Below are 21,940 nucleotides of genomic sequence, written 5' to 3'. Positions count from 1 at the left end.
AGAACTACTACATGACTTAAATGAGTGAGAGGAGGTTATGAGATGACTTAGGAGTTAAAATATAATATAATGGAGGTTATAACTTGGCATAGAGGATTGAAAATAATCAAGAACACTACTTCAATACTGAGAAAGGGTCTAGATGGAAACAGATAAATAGCTGTTCCACAAGACACTGCAGAGTAGGAGAAGGACATGAGATGACTTAAAGGAGTTAAGATGCGACATAACAGCAAAACCTACAAGACACTGCAGAGTAAGACTTGGGAGGACTGTTAAGTCAAGGTCTAACAGTAGTGGAGGTTATAACGCGACATAGAACACTGCTAAGTCAGGGTCTAACAGTGGAGGTGGAGCGTGTCTGAGGGAAGGTCTTCAGGAGCATGGAGACTGGATCACTGAAGACAACAGAAACTTTAGCATCTCTAGTGGTTGGTTTACCACCGACTACTATCTGACTAGAATACAACTATGCTGACTATACTCACCAGCTGTACTATATTATACTGTATATAGGATCTCTCTCAGGTTTCCATTCCACTGACTTACTGTAGAGATGAAGAAGAGGAGGGGAAAAGGAGGAAGGAAAGTGAACATCTTGGAGAGGATTACGACAGTAAACAAAGAGGGGGAGACAAAGGCTGGAGGGGACAATTGGCTTAACAATGTGAACAGATCAACACACACACACACACACACACACATACATAGCTGCGGAAAGTAGTTTGGTGGTGGGGGTCCGCGCTACAGACCGCTAATACAGTGCAGTACTTTTAGGAAAATTGAAAATTAAGGATTTTAGATTTTTCACACACACACAGACTCAACCAACCACCTCCAATTGTATAAAATTACATGCAATAATATCAATTATTTTTAAGCTAATTTGTTGCTAATCAAATCCCCACTGACAATACAATAACATAAATGTTGACAAAAGACTGTATAGACTTGTGGGTGTGGTCTGTGTGCATCGGTTGCCTAGTAGCAGAATGACTTTTTGTTCTGTAGTGGATATCCTCTTTTGATAATAGAACTGTTGAGTACTGGTGTTAGTCTGCATGTGTATGTATGTGTGTGAGAGTGTGTCTGTCTTGCATGTGTGTTTATGTGTGTGAATGAGTGTATTCTACTTCATTGTGTTTCTATGAACTTGCATTATGACTTCTAAGAAACAGAAATGCTGCATTTTCCAGAGATGTCCTTTATTTACCTTTTTGTTTTTATTACCAATGTAAATACTAATATTATATTACAGTCCTTTTTCATGGGCTACTGTTTTTTTAAACTTGTGTTTCCAGGTAATGGTTATAAACTCCTTGACTAAGAAAACATCTATTTGTAAATTCATTGAAGTTTGTGTGACTGACCCGCATTGGTGGTTTATGTATCTCAAGACCGTGTTAGCCCACTGAGCTGAAGCATAGACATTAGGTTAGAGGAGTCTTAGTTGTCAAGAATACCGCTGTTATCCCTGCAGTAGTGAAAAGGATCCTCTATTGATACACACACACACACACACACACACACACACACACACACACACACACACACACACACACACACACACACACACACACAAGGATGTGGGTTGTTATAAGATATCTTTAATGAATTCTACTATTGGTTAGTCCCTGCAAACCCCTTTATAAAATCTATACTCCTGAGAGAGAGAGAGACGAGAGAGAAAGAAAAGGACGGGGTAAAGAGAGAAGTGTAGAGGGAGAGGAGATAGAGGGAAGGAGGAGATAGAGGGAAGGAGGAGAGAGAGTTAGCCCCCCCCCTCCCACTGAGGGCTGAGTCAGTCCTGGTTGACTATCCCTAGGGCCCTCACCATCTGGCCTCTACACACACACACACTCCATCACAGACGTCTCAACGCTCTGCAGCAGTGTGTGTGTGTGTGTGTGTGTGTGTGTGTGTGTGTGTGTGTGTGTGTGTGTGTGTGTGTGTAGAGCTGTCCGGAGGTCTGAAGTGGCCTTCATTTGAGGAGTGATTCAACAGAACAACACAAAGGCCTCCGCTCTGTCTGTCTCAAACCCTTCTCTCTGTCTGTCCATATCTTTCTCTCTCTACTGTCTGTCTATATCTTTCTCTCTCTACTGTCTGTCTATATCTTTCTCTCTTTACTGTCTGTCCATATCTTTCTCTCTCTACTGTCTGTCCATATCTTTCTCTCTCTACTGTCTGTCCATATCTTTCTCTCTCTACTGTCTGTCCATATCTTTCTCTACTGTCTGTCTATACCTTTCTCTCTCTACTGTCTGTCTATACCTTTCTCTCTCTACTGTCTGTCCATATATTTCTCTCTCTACTGTCTGTCCATATCTTTCTCTACTGTCTGTCTATACCTTTCTCTCTCTACTGTCTGTCCATATATTTCTCTCTCTACTGTCTGTCCATATCTTTCTCTATTGTCTGTCCATATCTTTTACTGTCTCTACTGTCTGTCCATATCTTTCTCTCTCTGTCTGTCCATATCTCTTACTGTCTCTATTGTCTGTCCATATCTTTCTCTACTGTCTGTCCTAATTTCTTTTTCTCTCTACTGTCTGTCCATATCTCTTACTGTCTCTACTGTCTGTCCATATCTTTCTCTACTGTCTGTCCTAATTTCTTTTTCTCTCTACTGTCTGTCCATATCTCTTACTGTCTCTACTGTCTGTCCATATCTTTCTTTATTGTCTGTCCATATCTCTTACTGTCTCTACTGTCTGTCCATATCTTTCTCTCTACTGTCTGTCCATATCTCTCTTTACTGTCTGTCCATATCTCTTACCTTCTCTACTGTCTGTCCATATCTTTCTTTATTGTCTGTCCATATCTCTTACTGTCTCTACTGTCTGTCCATATCTTTCTCTCTCTACTGTCTGTCCATATCTCTCTACTGTCTGTCCATATCTCTCTCTACTGTCTGTCCATATCTCTTACTGTCTCTACTGTCTGTCCATATCTTTCTCTCTACTGTCTGTCCATATCTCTCTTTACTGTCTGTCCATATCTCTTACTGTCTCTACTGTCTGTCCATATCTTTCTCTCTACTGTCTGTCCATCTCTTACCTTCTCTACTGTCTGTCCATATCTTTCTCTCTACTGTCTGTCCATATCTCTTACCTTCTCTACTCTCTCTTTACTGTCTGTCCATATCTCTCTCTACTGTCTGTCCATATCTCTTACTGTCTCTACTGTCTGTCCATATCTTTCTCTCTACTGTCTGTCCATATCTCTTACCTTCTCTACTCTGCCAATATCTTTCTCTCTCTACTGTCTGTCCATATCTTTCTCTCTCTACTGTCTGTCCATATATCATACTGTCTCTACTGTCTGTCCATATCTTTCTCTCTCTACTGTCTGTCCATATCTTTCTCTCTCTACTGTCTGTCCATATCTTTCTCTACTGTCTGTCTATACCTTTCTCTCTCTACTGTCTGTCTATACCTTTCTCTCTCTACTGTCTGTCCATATATTTCTCTCTCTACTGTCTGTCCATATCTTTCTCTACTGTCTGTCTATACCTTTCTCTCTCTACTGTCTGTCCATATATTTCTCTCTCTACTGTCTGTCCATATCTTTCTCTATTGTCTGTCCATATCTTTTACTGTCTCTACTGTCTGTCCATATCTTTCTCTCTCTGTCTGTCCATATCTCTTACTGTCTCTATTGTCTGTCCATATCTTTCTCTACTGTCTGTCCTAATTTCTTTTTCTCTCTACTGTCTGTCCATATCTCTTACTGTCTCTACTGTCTGTCCATATCTTTCTCTACTGTCTGTCCTAATTTCTTTTTCTCTCTACTGTCTGTCCATATCTCTTACTGTCTCTACTGTCTGTCCATATCTTTCTTTATTGTCTGTCCATATCTCTTACTGTCTCTACTGTCTGTCCATATCTTTCTCTCTACTGTCTGTCCATATCTCTCTTTACTGTCTGTCCATATCTCTTACCTTCTCTACTGTCTGTCCATATCTTTCTTTATTGTCTGTCCATATCTCTTACTGTCTCTACTGTCTGTCCATATCTTTCTCTCTCTACTGTCTGTCCATATCTCTCTACTGTCTGTCCATATCTCTCTCTACTGTCTGTCCATATCTCTTACTGTCTCTACTGTCTGTCCATATCTTTCTCTCTACTGTCTGTCCATATCTCTCTTTACTGTCTGTCCATATCTCTTACTGTCTCTACTGTCTGTCCATATCTTTCTCTCTACTGTCTGTCCATCTCTTACCTTCTCTACTGTCTGTCCATATCTTTCTCTCTACTGTCTGTCCATATCTCTTACCTTCTCTACTCTCTCTTTACTGTCTGTCCATATCTCTCTCTACTGTCTGTCCATATCTCTTACTGTCTCTACTGTCTGTCCATATCTTTCTCTCTACTGTCTGTCCATATCTCTTACCTTCTCTACTCTGCCAATATCTTTCTCTCTCTACTGTCTGTCCATATCTTTCTCTCTCTACTGTCTGTCCATATATCATACTGTCTCTACTGTCTGTCCATATTTTTCTCTCTCTACTGTCTGTCCTAATTTCTTTCTCTCTCTACTATCTCTCTCTACTGTCTGTCCATATCTCTCTCTCTCTCTACTGTCTGTCCATATCTTTCTCTCTACTGTCTGTCCATATCTCTCTACTGTCTGTCCATATCTTTCTCTCTCTACTGTCTGTCCATATCTCTCTCTCTCTACTGTCTGTCCATATCTTTCTCTCTCTACTGTCTGTCTTAATTTCTTTCTCTCTCTACTGTCTGTCCATACCTCTCTCTACTGTCTGTCCATATCTCTTACTGTCTCTACTGTCTGTCCATATCTCTTACCTTCTCTATTGTCTGTCCATATCTTTCTCTCTCTACGTCTGTCCATATCTCTTACTGTCTCACTTCTCACAGAGATATGAAGAGACGGAGATGGAGAGAACAACAGAGTGATGCAGAAATATATATTTGAGGATGTGTGGGTTAATATGTGTGTTCTAACATGAGTGACTAAGACTAAAATATCCTGCAGGCTTCACCACACAGACCAGGGTCACTGGGAATGGGGACCGTGTGTGTGTTTGTGTGTGTGTATGTGGGTGTCTACGTGTGTGTGTGTGTGTGTGTGTGTATATTCCCCTACCTCTGCTCCGTATGCCTGAGTAAATATGTCAATATGTCAGATGTATAACATCCATACATTTAGATACAACTGTTGTCTGACCTCATTTTGTTCACTGTGACACACACACACGTGCACACTCACACACACACACTTGTACAGATTAGATACATCTGAGCTTTGATTCATACGAGTGAGGCGCAGCAGTGTTCTAATTGCTCGTTAGGATGATGTAATCAGAGCGTGTGATTTTGGGTGGATTAACGATGAGAGGTTTCTCTTTTAATTTCACAGCGAATTACTATAACTGGGTGATTGTGTCTGTGTGTGTGCACGCCTTTATGTGTGAGTATGTGTTGGGGGGGGGGGTCTCTGTGTTGCTAAATATCACAGAATTGTGGCAAAGGCATGGAATGAAAATTTGTACTACTATGATGGTGAAATAATCTATTCCTTCTCATCCATCAAATAATGTTTCAGTTGCTTAGTTGAATAGGTTGTGTGTGTGTGTGTGTGTGTGTGTGTGTGTGTGTGTGTGTGTGTGTGTGTGTGTGTGTGTGTGTGTGTGTGTGTGTGTGTGTGTGTGTGTGTGTGTGTGTGTGTGTGTGTGCGAGTGAGAGATCCAGGCACCACCTTGTGGTATAGACTGTCATTACAGCCTGTGGTAATTCGTTCCATTAAAACCAGTATATAAATGTTTAATTTCAAAATATGGAAATGATATACAACAACATGATACGAGTCCCAATAATATGCTGATACAATTCTGTTGTGTGTGAGAATGAGACGTATAGCTGTTGTTATAGGCAGCATTATGGGACACCGAACACGACCCATCAACACCAGAACAACATATCTACAACCCTCCTCAGTCCTCGACAGGTAACCTAGCAACCTGCATCTCTTGTAGAACACCTGCTATAGGCTCAAATACAACCGCCTTTTCTCTTTCCACGTCCACCTTTTTCATTCACTTCCATGCTCGACTATTGTTACTGTATAGTTACATTTGACACCACCATCACATCCAACATACAAATTCCATGAAAGTCAATTCAATTCAACTGCATAGTATCAAACCAACTCAAGGTCCTTATAGAGGATCAGTCAGGACAATGACAGTGGACACGTGTAGTTTGCCCTCTGGGATAGCCGATTCTTACCCGGTTGGGCAGAGATAGCACTTGATTGAACATTTAGGAGCCCCATGTGTACCTTGAATGCCCCACACAGAACTGACTACAGACCTGGGGTGTATACATTAGTCACATTAGTCCCAAACCATTGCAACAGAAACCGTTCACTCCAAACAAAAAACTTTCTGCAACGAAAACAAGAGATTCTATTGGGCAAATTCAGGTAGGTCCCTTCCCGTTTCGTTCTGTTTGCTTCTGTTTGGTTCCTAGTGAATACAACCCGGGGGTAAGAGATGAAGAGAGAGAGGTATTAGTAGTTAGAAACAAAAAGGAAACACACCTAGTGGAGACAAACAGTAGATGGGTAAAGTTCTGATCAGACATTTTTTTTAACAGACAGCAGCCGTTGACATCAGAGGCAAATGGACCAGGGCTACGTCTCTGTCATTGTTTTTTAAAACGGTCTGATATTTTTACTTCATCCGCTGCCTTGTAAATCATTTGGACCTGTTAGATTCTTTTCCAGCCTTCTGATTGGTCTTTTGTGTTCTAATAAATAATCTATCAAACGACTAACACAAACTCTTCTGGATGTCCACAGGGGCGGGACGTTCTCTAACCAGATTCCCACTGGATTGGCTAGCGCTCAATCTGTCCAGACTAGCCCCTGTCCGTGTTTGGACAGTTCTCCCCCTTTCCTTGTCTGTCACTGCACCTGATTGCCTGGCTCTTCCTCTCTCCAGACTGGTGGAGTTACGTGATTGGACAGTTCTTTCTCCCTGCAGTGTATTGACAGCACCTGATTGGTTGGTTGTCCCTCTGTCCAGGCTGGCAGAGGTTTTTGATTGGATCTCTCTCCTCCTCTGTAGGATGTTCAGAGCTTCTGATTGGCTGTTCCTCCCTGTCTGCAGAATGTTGGAGGCATGTGATTGGCTGCTCCCATTTCCGTCCAGGCTTTTTGATTGGTCGTCTCTGTCTCTCTCAGTTTCTGATTGGTGTAACAGTCTGTCCCTGTCTGTGTCCTGTCTGGCTGTTTGCCTCACAGTGGAACTGTCCCTGCTTGTCCTGTCTCGGTCTCTGTTTCTGTCCAGGCTGCTACAGTGGTTTGATCTGCCACTCATCCCTTTCTCCTGGTTGATCCCCTCTTTCTCTTCCTTGGTTCTATCTTTCTCTGCGTTGGTTCTCGCTCTCTCCAGGCTTTGTGACTGGGCAACCGTGTCTTTCTCCAGTTTGACAGCAGTAGCTGTGCTCTGGTTCATTTTATGGTTCTCCAGGCAGGTCTGTATCTCGGCCCTCCTGGCCACGGCGTCTCTCAGCTGGGCTGTGAACGTCTCGATCCTCCCCTGGACCTCCTGGAGCTCTCCCTCCCACAGGAAGGCCTGGCTGCCTGGGTTCCCCAGGGGAGGCAGGGCCAGACCAGAGGAGGCCAGGGCTGATGCTGGGCCACCGTTAGCATGCAGGCTAACCTGAGGAGGAGCTAAACCACCCAGACACCCTGGAACAGACAGGGGAAGACGGAAATTTTGTGTGACCTTTTCTCTGAATCTCATTGAAGGGAATGTGATTTGTGCATTCAAATAAAGCATGTAAAGTGTGTGTGTGGTTTGGTTTAACTATCCTTGTGGGTCCCATAAGTTCTAGTAAAGGATAGTAAAACAAGGAACATTTTGGGGACATTTCTCAGATCCCCACAGGGAAAATTTGTATTTTAGGCTTAGTGGTTAGGTTTAGAACTAGGGTTAAGAGATAGGGTTAGGTTTAGTTTTAGGGTTAGGTGTTAAGGTTAGGTTAAGGATTAGGGGTTAGGGAAAATAGGATTTTGAATGGGAATAAATGTTTTGGTCCCCACAAGGACGGTAAAACAAATATGTGTGTTAGAGTAAGTGTGTACCTCCCAGGCCATGTCGCCCCACCATGCCAGGCCGTCCCCAGAACGAGGCAGTGTGTGTGTGTAGACGGTAGCTGTGTAGGCTCTCCAGATCAAAGTGGACCCTCTTGTTCTCCTTGATGTCCCGGGCAGGAGAGGAGGGCTGAGGAGTAGGGGGGGCAGGCAGGGGGGAAGACAGGGGAGGAGGAGGGCGAGGCTGCCGGTGTCTGTGGAGGCTGCAGCTGTCAGAGACACAAGGGGAGGGACTGGGGGAGAGAGTGAGAGAGAGAGAAAGAGAGGTAATATTGACAATATTGATAACCTATACTGTAATATAAATAGTATTGATAAACTATACTCTAATATAGATATTATTGATAACCTATACTGTAATATAGATAGTATTGATAACCTAAACTGTAATATAGACAGTATTGATAACCTATTATGTAATATAGACAGTATTGATAACCTATTATGTAATATAGACAGTATTGATAACCTATACTTTAATATAGATAGTATTGATAACCTATTATGTAATATAGACAGTATTGATAACCTATTATGTAATATAGACAGTATTGATAACCTATACTTTAATATAGATAGTATTGATAATCTACACTATAATATATAAATTATTGATAACCTATAAATATTTCCGATAACCTACACTGTAATATAGAGAGTATTGATAAACTATACTGTAATATAGACAGTATTGATAACCTATAGTGTAATTTAGATATTATTGATTACCTGTACTGTAATATAGATAGTTGTGATAACCTATGCTGCAAAATAGATAGCATTGATAACCTATACTGTAGTATAGACAGTATTGATAACCTATAATGTAGTATAGACAGTATTGATAACCTATACTGTAATATAGACAGTATTGATAACCTATACTTTAATATAGACAGTATTGATAATCTACACTGTAAAATAGATAGTAGTTATAACCTACACTGTAATATAGACAGTGTTGATAACCTATAATGTAATATAGAGTAATGATAACCTATACTGTAATATAGATAGTATTGATAACCTATAGTGTAATTTATAAATTATTGATTACCTATACTGTAGAATAGATAGTATTGATAACCTAAACTGTAATATAGACAGTATTGATAACCTATACTGTAATATAGACAGTATTGATAACCTATTCTGTAATATAGACAGTATTGATAACCTATACTTTAATATAGATAGTATTGATAATCTACACTGTAATATATATATTATTGATAACCTATAAATATTTCTGATAACCTACACTGTAATATAGAGAGTATTGATAAACTACTGTAATATAGACAGTATTGATAACCTATAGTGTAATTTAGATATTATTGATTACCTGTACTGTAATATAGATAGTTGTGATAACCTATGCTGCAAAATAGATAGCATTGATAACCTATACTGTAGTATAGACAGTATTGATAACCTATAATGTAGTATAGACAGTATTGATAACCTATACTGTAATATAGACAGTATTGATAACCTATTCTGTAATATAGACAGTATTGATAACCTATACTTTAATATAGACAGTATTGATAATCTACACTGTAAAATAGATAGTAGTTATAACCTACACTGTAATATAGACAGTGTTGATAACCTATAATGTAATATAGAGTAATGATAACCTATACTGTAATATAGATAGTATTGATAACCTATAGTGTAATTTATAAATTATTGATTACCTATACTGTAGAATAGATAGTATTGATAACCTAAACTGTAATATAGACAGTATTGATAACCTATACTGTAATATAGACAGTATTGATAACCTATTCTGTAATATAGACAGTATTGATAACCTATACTTTAATATAGATAGTATTGATAATCTACACGTAATATATATATTATTGATAACCTATAAATATTTCCGATAACCTACACTGTAATATAGAGAGTATTGATAAACTACTGTAATATAGACAGTATTGATAACCTATAGTGTAATTTAGATATTATTGATTACCTGTACTGTAATATAGATAGTTGTGATAACCTATGCTGCAAAATAGATAGCATTGATAACCTATACTGTAGTATAGACAGTATTGATAACCTATAATGTAGTATAGACAGTATTGATAACCTATACTGTAATATAGACAGTATTGATAACCTATTATGTAATATAGACAGTTTTGATAACCTATACTTTAATATAGACAGTATTGATAATCTACACTGTAAAATAGATAGTAGTTATAACCTACACTGTAATATAGACAGTGTTGATAACCTATAATGTAATATAGAGTAATGATAGCCTATAATTTAATATGAAGTGTTGATAACCTATAGTGTAATTTAAAAATGATTGATTACCTATACTGTAGAATAGATAGTATTGATAACATATACTGTACTATTGACAGTATTGATGACTTATACTGTAATATAGATAGTATTGATAACCTATACTGTAATATAGATATTATTGATAACCTATACTGTAATATAGATAGTATTGATAACCTATACTGTAATATAGACAGTATTGATCACCTATACTGTAATATAGACAGTATTGATAACCTACACTGTAATATATATATTATTGATAACCTATAAATATTTCCAATAACCTACACTGTAATATAGAGAGTATTGATAATCTACACTGTAATATATATATTATTGATAACCTATAAATATTTCCAATAACCTACACTGTAATATAGAGAGTATTGATAAACTATACTGTAATATAGACAGTATTGATAACCTATACTGTAATATAGACAGTATTGACAACCTATAGTGTAATGTAGATATTATTGATTACCTGTACTGTAATATAGATAGTTTTGATAACCTATGCTGCAAAATAGATAGCATTGATAACCTATACTGTAGTATAGACAGTATTGATAACCTATAATGTAGTATAGATAGTATTGATAACCTATACTGTAATAGATAGTATTGATAACCTATACTCTAATGTAGACCGTATCGATAACCTATACTGTAATATAGATAGTATTGATAACCTATAATGTAATATTGCCAGTATTGATAACCTATACTATAATATAGACAGTATTGATAACCTATACTCTAATGTAGATAGTATTGATAACCTATACTCTAATGTAGACAGTATCGATAACCTATACTGTAATATAGATAGCATTGATAACCTATAATGTAATATTGCCAGTATTGATAACCTATACTATAATATAGACAGTATTGATAACCTATACTCTAATGTAGATAGTATTGATAACCTATACTCTAATGTAGATAGTATTGATAACCTATACACTAATATAGACAGTACTGATAACCTATACTGAAAAATAGATAGTAGTTATAACCTACACTGTAATATAGAGGGTATTGATAACCTATACATTAATATAGACAGTATTGATAACCTATACTGTAAAATAGATAGTAGTTATAACCTACACTGTAATATAGACAGTGTTGATAACCTATAATTTAATATGAAGTGTTGATAACCTATAGTGTAATTTATAAATTATTGATTACCTATACTGTAGAATAGGTAGTATTGATAACATATACTGTACTATTGACAGTATTGATGACTTATACTGTAATATAGATAGTATTGATAACCTATACTGTAATATAGATATTATTGATAACCTATACTGTAATATAGATAGTATTGATAACCTATACTGTAATATAGACAGTATTGATAACCTATACTGTAATATAGACAGTATTGATAACCTACACTGTAATATATATATTATTGATAACCTATAAATATTTCCAATAACCTACACTGTAATATAGAGAGTATTGATAAACTATACTGTAATATAGACAGTATTGATAAACTATACTGTAATATAGACAGTATTGATAACCTATAGTGTAATTTAGATATTATTGATTACCTGTACTGTAATATAGATAGTTGTGATAACCTATGCTGCAAAATAGATAGCATTGATAACCTATACTGTAGTATAGACAGTATTGATAACCTATAATGTAGTATAGACAGTATTGATAACCTATACTGTAATATAGACAGTATTGATAACCTATTATGTAATATAGACAGTTTTGATAACCTATACTTTAATATAGACAGTATTGATAATCTACACTGTAAAATAGATAGTAGTTATAACCTACACTGTAATATAGACAGTGTTGATAACCTATAATGTAATATAGAGTAATGATAGCCTATAATTTAATATGAAGTGTTGATAACCTATAGTGTAATTTAAAAATGATTGATTACCTATACTGTAGAATAGATAGTATTGATAACATATACTGTACTATTGACAGTATTGATGACTTATACTGTAATATAGATAGTATTGATAACCTATACTGTAATATAGATATTATTGATAACCTATACTGTAATATAGATAGTATTGATAACCTATACTGTAATATAGACAGTATTGATCACCTATACTGTAATATAGACAGTATTGATAACCTACACTGTAATATATATATTATTGATAACCTATAAATATTTCCAATAACCTACACTGTAATATAGAGAGTATTGATAATCTACACTGTAATATATATATTATTGATAACCTATAAATATTTCCAATAACCTACACTGTAATATAGAGAGTATTGATAAACTATACTGTAATATAGACAGTATTGATAACCTATACTGTAATATAGACAGTATTGACAACCTATAGTGTAATGTAGATATTATTGATTACCTGTACTGTAATATAGATAGTTTTGATAACCTATGCTGCAAAATAGATAGCATTGATAACCTATACTGTAGTATAGACAGTATTGATAACCTATAATGTAGTATAGATAGTATTGATAACCTATACTGTAATAGATAGTATTGATAACCTATACTCTAATGTAGACCGTATCGATAACCTATACTGTAATATAGATAGTATTGATAACCTATAATGTAATATTGCCAGTATTGATAACCTATACTATAATATAGACAGTATTGATAACCTATACTCTAATGTAGATAGTATTGATAACCTATACTCTAATGTAGACAGTATCGATAACCTATACTGTAATATAGATAGCATTGATAACCTATAATGTAATATTGCCAGTATTGATAACCTATACTATAATATAGACAGTATTGATAACCTATACTCTAATGTAGATAGTATTGATAACCTATACTCTAATGTAGATAGTATTGATAACCTATACACTAATATAGACAGTACTGATAACCTATACTGAAAAATAGATAGTAGTTATAACCTACACTGTAATATAGAGGGTATTGATAACCTATACATTAATATAGACAGTATTGATAACCTATACTGTAAAATAGATAGTAGTTATAACCTACACTGTAATATAGACAGTGTTGATAACCTATAATTTAATATGAAGTGTTGATAACCTATAGTGTAATTTATAAATTATTGATTACCTATACTGTAGAATAGGTAGTATTGATAACATATACTGTACTATTGACAGTATTGATGACTTATACTGTAATATAGATAGTATTGATAACCTATACTGTAATATAGATATTATTGATAACCTATACTGTAATATAGATAGTATTGATAACCTATACTGTAATATAGACAGTATTGATAACCTATACTGTAATATAGACAGTATTGATAACCTACACTGTAATATATATATTATTGATAACCTATAAATATTTCCAATAACCTACACTGTAATATAGAGAGTATTGATAAACTATACTGTAATATAGACAGTATTGATAAACTATACTGTAATATAGACAGTATTGATAACCTATAGTGTAATTTAGATATTATTGATTACCTGTACTGTAATATAGATAGTTTTGATAACCTATACTGTAGTATAGACAGTATTGATAACCTATAATGTAGTATAGATAGCATTGATAACCTATACTGTAGTATAGACAGTATTGATAACCTATAATGTAGTATAGATAGTATTGATAACCTATACTGTAATAGATAGTATTGATAACCTATACTCTAATGTAGACAGTATCGATAACCTATACTGTAATATAGATAGTATTGATAACCTATAATGTAATATTGCCAGTATTGATAACCTATTCAATAATATAGACAGTATTGATAACCTATACTCTAATGTAGATAGTATTGATAACCTATACTCGAATGTAGATAGTATTGATAACCTATACACTAATATAGACAGTATTGATAACCTATACTGTAAAATAGATAGTAGTTATAACCTACACTGTAATATAGATGGTATTGATAACCTATACTTTAATATAGACAGTATTGATAATCTACACTGTAAAATAGATAGTAGTTATAACCTACACTGTAATATAGACAGTGTTGATAACCTATAATGTAATATAGAGTAATGATAGCCTATAATTTAATATGAAGTGTTGATAACCTATAGTGTAATTTATAAATGATTGATTACCTATACTGTAGAATAGATAGTATTGATAACATATACTGTACTATTGATGACTTATACTGTAATATAGATAGTATTGATAACCTATAATGTAATATAGATAGTATGGATAACCTATAATGTAATATAGACAGTATTAATAACCTATACTGTAATATAGACATTATTGATAACCTATAGTGTAATTTAGATATTATTGATTACCTATACTGTAGTATAGATAGTTTTGATACCCTATGCTGCAAAATAGATATTATTGATAACCTATACTGTAGTATAGATAGTATTGAGAACCTATACAGCAATATAGATAGTATTGATAGCCTATACTGTGATATAGACCGTATTGATAACCTATACTCTAATGTGGACAGTATTGATAACCTATACTATAATATAGACAGTATTGATAACCTATACTATAATATAGACAGTATTGATAACCTATACTCTAACATAGACAGTATTTATAACCTATACTCTAATATAGACAGTATTGATAACCTATACTCTAATATAGATAGTATTGATCAGTGTTTCTCTACTTGTGGTCCAGGCCAATCAACTCTTTCCCTACGTCCTCGTAAGGGGTGTTCAGGGCTCGATGGATCTTCTGTTAACAGATAGATGATACAACACAGATGAGAAAACATTCACTCAATAAAGATCACATCACCATGTTAAGATCACAGTGGTACGATCACCTTGTTAAGATCACAGTGGTAAGATCAACTTGATAAGAACTTTTTAAAAGTGTGAAATTCTAATTATCTTAGATAATATAACAGCTTGGTGGCTTGCTATAGATCTAGTTCTTGAGTGTGTGTGTGTGTGTGTGTATGTGTGTGTACGTACATACCTGGCTGGTATGCAACCAGTAGGTGAGTGTGTGTGACCGTCGTAGCCGGGGCAGGGCTAGGTGATAGAAGGTGTGTTCAGCTGCCAAGGTAAAGATGGCTCCAACAACCCCCACACACAACATCACAAACAGGCCTGAGAAATGATCTATCCCCATCGATAAATTCTGGGAGATAGAGAGAGTCAGAAAGAGGGAGAGAGAGGGAGAGTGAGAGAACGAGAGAGAGAGAGAGAGAGGGAGAGAGAGATATATAGCGCAAGAGAGGGTTAAAGAGAGGGAGAGAGAGGGAGAGTGCGAGAGAGAGAGAAAGAGGGAGAGAGAGATATATTGAGCAAGAGAGGGTTAGAGAAAGGGAGAGAGAGGGAGTGAGAGAGAGAGAGAAAGAGGGAGAGAGAGATATATTGCGCAAGAGAGGGTTAGAGAAAGGAAGAGAGAGGGAGAGTGAGAGAGAGAGAGAAAGAGGGAGATATATTGCGCAAGAGAGGGTTAGAGAAAGGGAGAGAGAGGGAAGAGAGTATTTATTATTAGGTTCCGTAGTTAGCTGCTGCTGACAAATAAAATACATATTATACATAAATATACAGACATTGCACTACATTTACATGACAATTTATCCATTCAGCAGACGCTCCCATCCAGAGAAACCCACAGCTCGTGCATTCATCTTAAGAAAGCCAAGCGAGACAACCACATATAACAGTCGTAACCCAACCATGAATCATATACATAATAAAATGCAAAATACAATACAAAATGCATTAAATGGTCTATGTGTCTCTTCACAGTCCCCATTTTGCCGTAAGGTATGAGGTTGACTGTGGTTCCAACAGTGGCCACTGGATGGCAGAGTGAACCAATAGTTCCACTTTCTCCGTCACCTGACATCATCACAACACTGGCTCAGTGAAACTCCGGTCAGTTGCTCGAGTTTCAAGTGATGACCTTAAAGGGGCAATCTGCAGTTGCTACATACATTTTGGACATAAATGAATGATATGTATCTATTGATTGCACCCCCAATGCCTCATGAGCTTAGTTCAACTGTCGTACCCCATCAAAACACTATTTATTTAACCCTTATTTTACCAGGTAAATTGACTGAGAACATATTCTCATTTACAGCAACAACCTGGGGAATAGTTACAGAGGATGAATGAGCCAATTGTAAGCTGGGGATGATTAGGTGGCCATGATGGTATTAGGGCCTGATTAGGAATTTAGCCAGGACACCGGGGTTACCACCCCTACTCTTATGATAAGTGCCACGGGATCTTTAGTGACCACAGAGAGTCAGGACACCCGTTTAACGTCCCTTCCGAAAGACAGCACCCTACACAGGGCAGTGTCCCCAATCACTGCCCTGGGGCATTGAGATATTTTTGTAGACCAGAGGAAAGAGTGCCTTCTACTGGTCGTCCAACACAACTTCCAGCAACATCTGGTCTCCCATCCAGGAACCAACCCTGGTTAGCTTCAGAAGCCAGCCAGCAGTGAGATGCTGGGTGGTATGCTGTAAGGTGATACGCTGTAGGGTGGTATGCTGCTGGCTGTAAAATACTAGCTTGTTTTACTCCGATGTTTGTAAACATAGTAAATGTAAACAAACACTATATAACCTCAAAAATGTAGATATCATGGATGGTCAGTCCTAGCATCTATAGCGCTGTCTATGAATTTGAGAGTGGTTCGATTTCTCCAGCCCCGTCCCTCAGCTTTTTACTGAAACAGGGGAGGGCACTTCGTTTTAGTTTCAACTGCAGATTGCCCCTTTAAGGAAGGTAGGAAGTATTCAAACAGGGCCATGTCCTTCTCTCTCTGCCATCCCATAATAACCATCTCCATCCCCATGATCTACAGGGACACAAGTCGTCTGACCAGAACGAATAGCACACATACACCCACACATACACTCATTCATGCATGCCGCACGCACGCACAGCCTCTATGGGAAACTACAAGTACACTTATCAGGCAAAACACTGCCATCGTTTCTCCGTCTAATTCCTCCAGAAGCACCTGGAACGACAAGGTGATGTGAGCCACCCCATGTGACCCAGAGGTACACCTTGGATCGTTGACTTCTGTCCTGCCTCATGTTGTTATTCTGTAGAACTACCTCAAGTCTGCTCTATGTATTCTAACTTCTGAATATTTATGAAGAAAATCATCCCTCTGATACAGAGAGTTTCTCATGGCCCTAAGCCTTCCTCTCTCTGGGGAGAGGCTGTAGTAGTAAACACCATCACACACACACACACACACACACACACACACACACACACACACACACACTGCAGATTTTATCTCATATGCCAAGGACTAGAAGGGGGAGTGAAGGTAAAAGAGTCTTTGCCAGCAGCTATATATCAGGTCTGTAGATAGGAGAGTGTGTGTGTGTGTGTGTGTGTGTGTGTGTGTGTGTGTGTGTGTGTGTGTGTGTGTGTGTGTGTGTGTGTGTGTGTGTGTGTGTGTGTGTGTGTGTGTGTGTGTGTATATATATGTGCCTGGAAGCGAGTCCTGTTTGTCTCTGTCCCAGCGGGAGGCTGAGATACGGGACTAGTATGCTGGCTGGGCTGGCTGTATACCAACACTATGGGGGAAGCAGGTGTGTGTTTGTGATTGTGAAGAAGGAGTACCATTTTGTCAGCTAAATCTATGAGGAGTCTGTCTGGCAGTTAGAGGTCAGACAGAGGTCAGACAAACACAGACACCACAGAATATAAAAAGAGTTTGGTTGTTGTGGTTTCTGTCGACTATGACCTTAAACACACACACACACACACACACACACACACACACACACACACACACACACACACACACACACACACACACACACACACACACACACACACACACACACACACACACACACACACACACACACACACACAAACACACTCACCTCAGTGTTAGTGAATACTCGCTTCCCACATGGCACCACCTTGTACCATTTCTCATGTAATATGTCCATGTACCTGGAACAACACGTCATGTTAATACTAGTGCTGGTGTTATTTCTCCCATGGGCAAAGAAATTCAAAAGGGGTGATGGTTTTAATTAACAGTCATTTTGATCCAAATGTGAAAATTGTCCAAACAGATCATCAAGGTAGATGGATTATTTTAAATATGTTATTGGACAATAAACAGATATGGCTTATTAACCTATACGGTCCGAATAATGACGATCCAAGCTTCTTTGAAAATATATATAAGAATTGATCAACTCTACAAGCAACACTAGACTCTATTATTATGGTGGGAGATTTTAATACGGTCTTAAATACCTCCATGGACCGGAAAGGAAATCACACTACAAACTATCACCCTTAGGCACTTAAGGAAATCATGAATGTCATGGATATATTGGAATTAGTGGATATATGGAGACTTAAATACCCTGACCTAGTGAGATATACATGGCGGAGGATTAATCAAGCTAGTCGTCTTGACTACTTTCTTATGCCATTCTCTCTGGCACCAAAAGTTAAAAAAGTGTTGATAGGGGGCAGAATGCGGTCGGATCAACACCTAATTGGCATATATATTACTCTTACAGAATTCCCAGTGGGCGAGGATATTGGAAATTTAATCAAAGCCTACTAGATGATACATTGTTTAGAACTAGGACAGAAGAATGTTTAACTGACTTTTTCAGACACAACATAGCAGATCCCCTTATTGTATGGGACACTTTTAAATGTGCCTTTAGAGGCCATGCAATTCAGTGCTCATCTATAAAACAAAAGCAATTTAGACTAAGAGTCCATATTAACAAAGGAAATTGAAGGACTAACAGTACAGACAGCAATAAAAACTGTACCATAGAGGCACAGAATAAGTTAGAGGAAAAACAAAAAGAAATGGAGGAACTTATTCAAGAAAGATCCAGTGTAATATATTATAAAAAATAACGCAAACTGGATGGAATATGGGGAAAAATGCACCAAATTCTTTTTCAATCTTCAATATAGAAATGCTACCAAAATAATTGTATTAAAACTTGTTACAAATGATGGAGTCACGCATGATTCACCGAATGATATTTTGAAAAAGGAAGTAAAGTACTTTAAGAATATGTTTTCGTTTCAGTCTCCTCCATCTCCACTAGCTGAAACTAATTGTATGGATTTTCCCCCTAATAATAATGTCAAATGAACATCTGTACAGAAAGACTCATGTGAAGGCCAAATTACAGAGGAGGAACTTCTTGATGCAATTAAAGCCTTTAAGGCTGGGAAAACTCCAGGGCTGGATGGCATACCAGTGGAAGTATACAAAGCTTTTTTTGATATACTCAGAAGACCATTATTAGCATGTTTTAACCACTCCTACATAAATGGTAGATTATCAGACACGCAACAAGAAGGTCTGATATCATTATTACTGAAACAGGACCCAAGTGGTATATATAAAGATCCAGTCCATTTAAAAAATTGGAGCCCTCTTACACTTCACTGTTGTGATGCAAAAATCCTATCAAAATGCTTGGCGCATAGAATTAAAAAAGTATTGTCAGTATTATTCATCCTAATCAGACAGGTTTTTTGCATGGCGGATACATTGGAGATAATATAAGACAAGTACTGGAAACAATAGAATACTATGAAATATCGGGGACACCAGGCCTGGTTTTCATAGCTGATTTTGAAAAGGCTTTTGATAAAGTACGACTGGAGTTTATATATAAATGCCTAGAATATTTCAATTTTGGGGAATCTCTTATAAAATGGGTTAAAGTTATGTATAGTAACCCTAGGTGTAAAATAGTAAAGAATGGCTACATCTCAGAAAGTTTTAAACTATCTAGAGGAGTAAAACAAGGTTGTCAACTATCGGTATATTTATTTATTATTGCCATCGAAATGTTAGCTGTTAAGATTAGATCAAACAATTATATTAAGGGATTACAAATCCGTGGCTTAAAAACGAAGGTGTCATTGTACGCTGATGATTCATGTTTTCTTTTAAAACCACAATTAGACTCTCTCCACGGCCTCATAGAGGATATAGATACTTTTGCTATCCTCTCTGGATTAAAACCAAATTATGATAAGTGTACTATATTACGTATTGGATCACAAAAAAATTCACATTTTACATTACCGTGTGTTTACAATTAAATGGTCTGACGGAGATGTGGACATACTCAGTATACAAATCCCAAAATAAAGAAATGATCTCACTCCAATACATTTTTATAGAAAGTTAGCAAAAATAGATAAGATCTTGCTACCATGGAAAGGAAAATACCTGTCTATTTGTGGAAAAATCACCCTGATTAACTCTTTAGTCATATCACAGTTTACCTATTTGTTTATGGTTTTGCCTACACCTAGTGACCTGCTTTTTAAATTATATGAACAAAAAATATTCAATTTTATTTGGAACGGCAAGCCAGATAAAATGAAAAGGGCCTATTTATATAACGAATATGAACTCGGAGGGCAGAAATGATTAAATATTAAAGCATTAGACCTCTCACTAAAGGCATCAGTCATACCAAAGTTATACTTCAATCCAAACTGGTTTTCTAGTAAATTGGTACGAATGTCTCATCCTATGTTCAAGAAGGGCCTTTTTCCCTTTATTCAGATTACACCTGCCCAATTTTGGTTGTTTGAAAAGGAAATAATCTCCACAATATCTTTATTTTTTAAACAAGCCTTAGAAAGTTGGTTGCAATTTCAGTTTAATCCACCTGAAAAGACAGAACAAATAATACAACAAATATTGTGGTTAAATTCCGCTGTGCGGAGGCAGAGTCATTAGATAATTGATTTTGGTATTGTCCATATGTAGCTCGTTTTTGGTCACAGGTCCAGGAATGGCTGAAGAATTGAAACATTTGCCTAGAACTAACGCTGCAGATAGCAATACTGGGTGATTTGAAAAGCCATAGTCAATCAATCAATAATATAATAATTATTTTAGCAAAAATGTTTATTTTTCATTTACAATCTGTAGAAGCTATGAGAATAGAAAGGTTCAATTGTTTTGTGAAGCATCACGGCACAGTTTAAAAATATATGGCAAATAGAAATCCAAAATGGATGGTGTTGAGAGATAGATGGGAGGGGTTGAATGGAACTGAAGGGTGAGACTAATAACAAGATAACCAATGTAAAACATACGGGGTCTGTAAAATGTATATAGGTTCAGAACCTTTGTGAAATAGCACAGTTACAAATAGAAATCAAACTGGGTGGACATCAGAAATAGAGGAAGAACTAAAAACAAACAAAAAAGAACTATTGTAAAATAGACTGTGTCTGTAAAATGTGTATAATATGAATAAATTGAAGGTGAAAGCCGAAGTGTTTATTAGTTTACTCCAATTGGGGGATCGGTGGTAGGGTTTGCGGGGAATAATAATATAGGTATATTCTTTAAAAAAGTATGTATGTCTATATAGGTATGTGTATGTATATATGTGTATATGTATGCATATGTGTATGTATATAGATATAAATATTTACCCAAAAAATATATGGGGGATTGGAAATGATGCAGACA

The 21,940-nt window shown here is 36.5% G+C and overlaps 1 protein-coding gene across 1 annotated transcript in view; it reads right to left on the bottom strand.

The window, feature by feature from the left end:
- Window positions 1–5,796: 5,796 nt before the first annotated feature.
- LOC115195153 (glutamate receptor ionotropic, NMDA 3B) overlaps window positions 5,797–21,940 on the bottom strand; it is a gene marked incomplete at its 5' end in the record, with an annotated part of 33,527 nt that continues 17,383 nt past the window's right edge. The window contains 5 exons of the mRNA XM_029754955.1: window positions 5,797–7,722; window positions 8,119–8,360; window positions 15,108–15,175; window positions 15,422–15,586; window positions 18,327–18,399. Of these exons, the coding sequence (XP_029610815.1) occupies window positions 6,800–7,722; window positions 8,119–8,360; window positions 15,108–15,175; window positions 15,422–15,586; window positions 18,327–18,399 (1,471 nt within the window). The remainder of the gene's footprint in view (window positions 7,723–8,118; window positions 8,361–15,107; window positions 15,176–15,421; window positions 15,587–18,326; window positions 18,400–21,940) is intronic.

The sequence above is a fragment of the Salmo trutta genome, chromosome 6, assembly GCF_901001165.1.
Source record: "Salmo trutta chromosome 6, fSalTru1.1, whole genome shotgun sequence".
NCBI lineage: Eukaryota > Metazoa > Chordata > Actinopteri > Salmoniformes > Salmonidae > Salmo > Salmo trutta.
The sequence above is the reverse complement of the archived record's forward strand: the minus strand, read 5'-3'. Positions and strand labels throughout refer to the sequence as shown.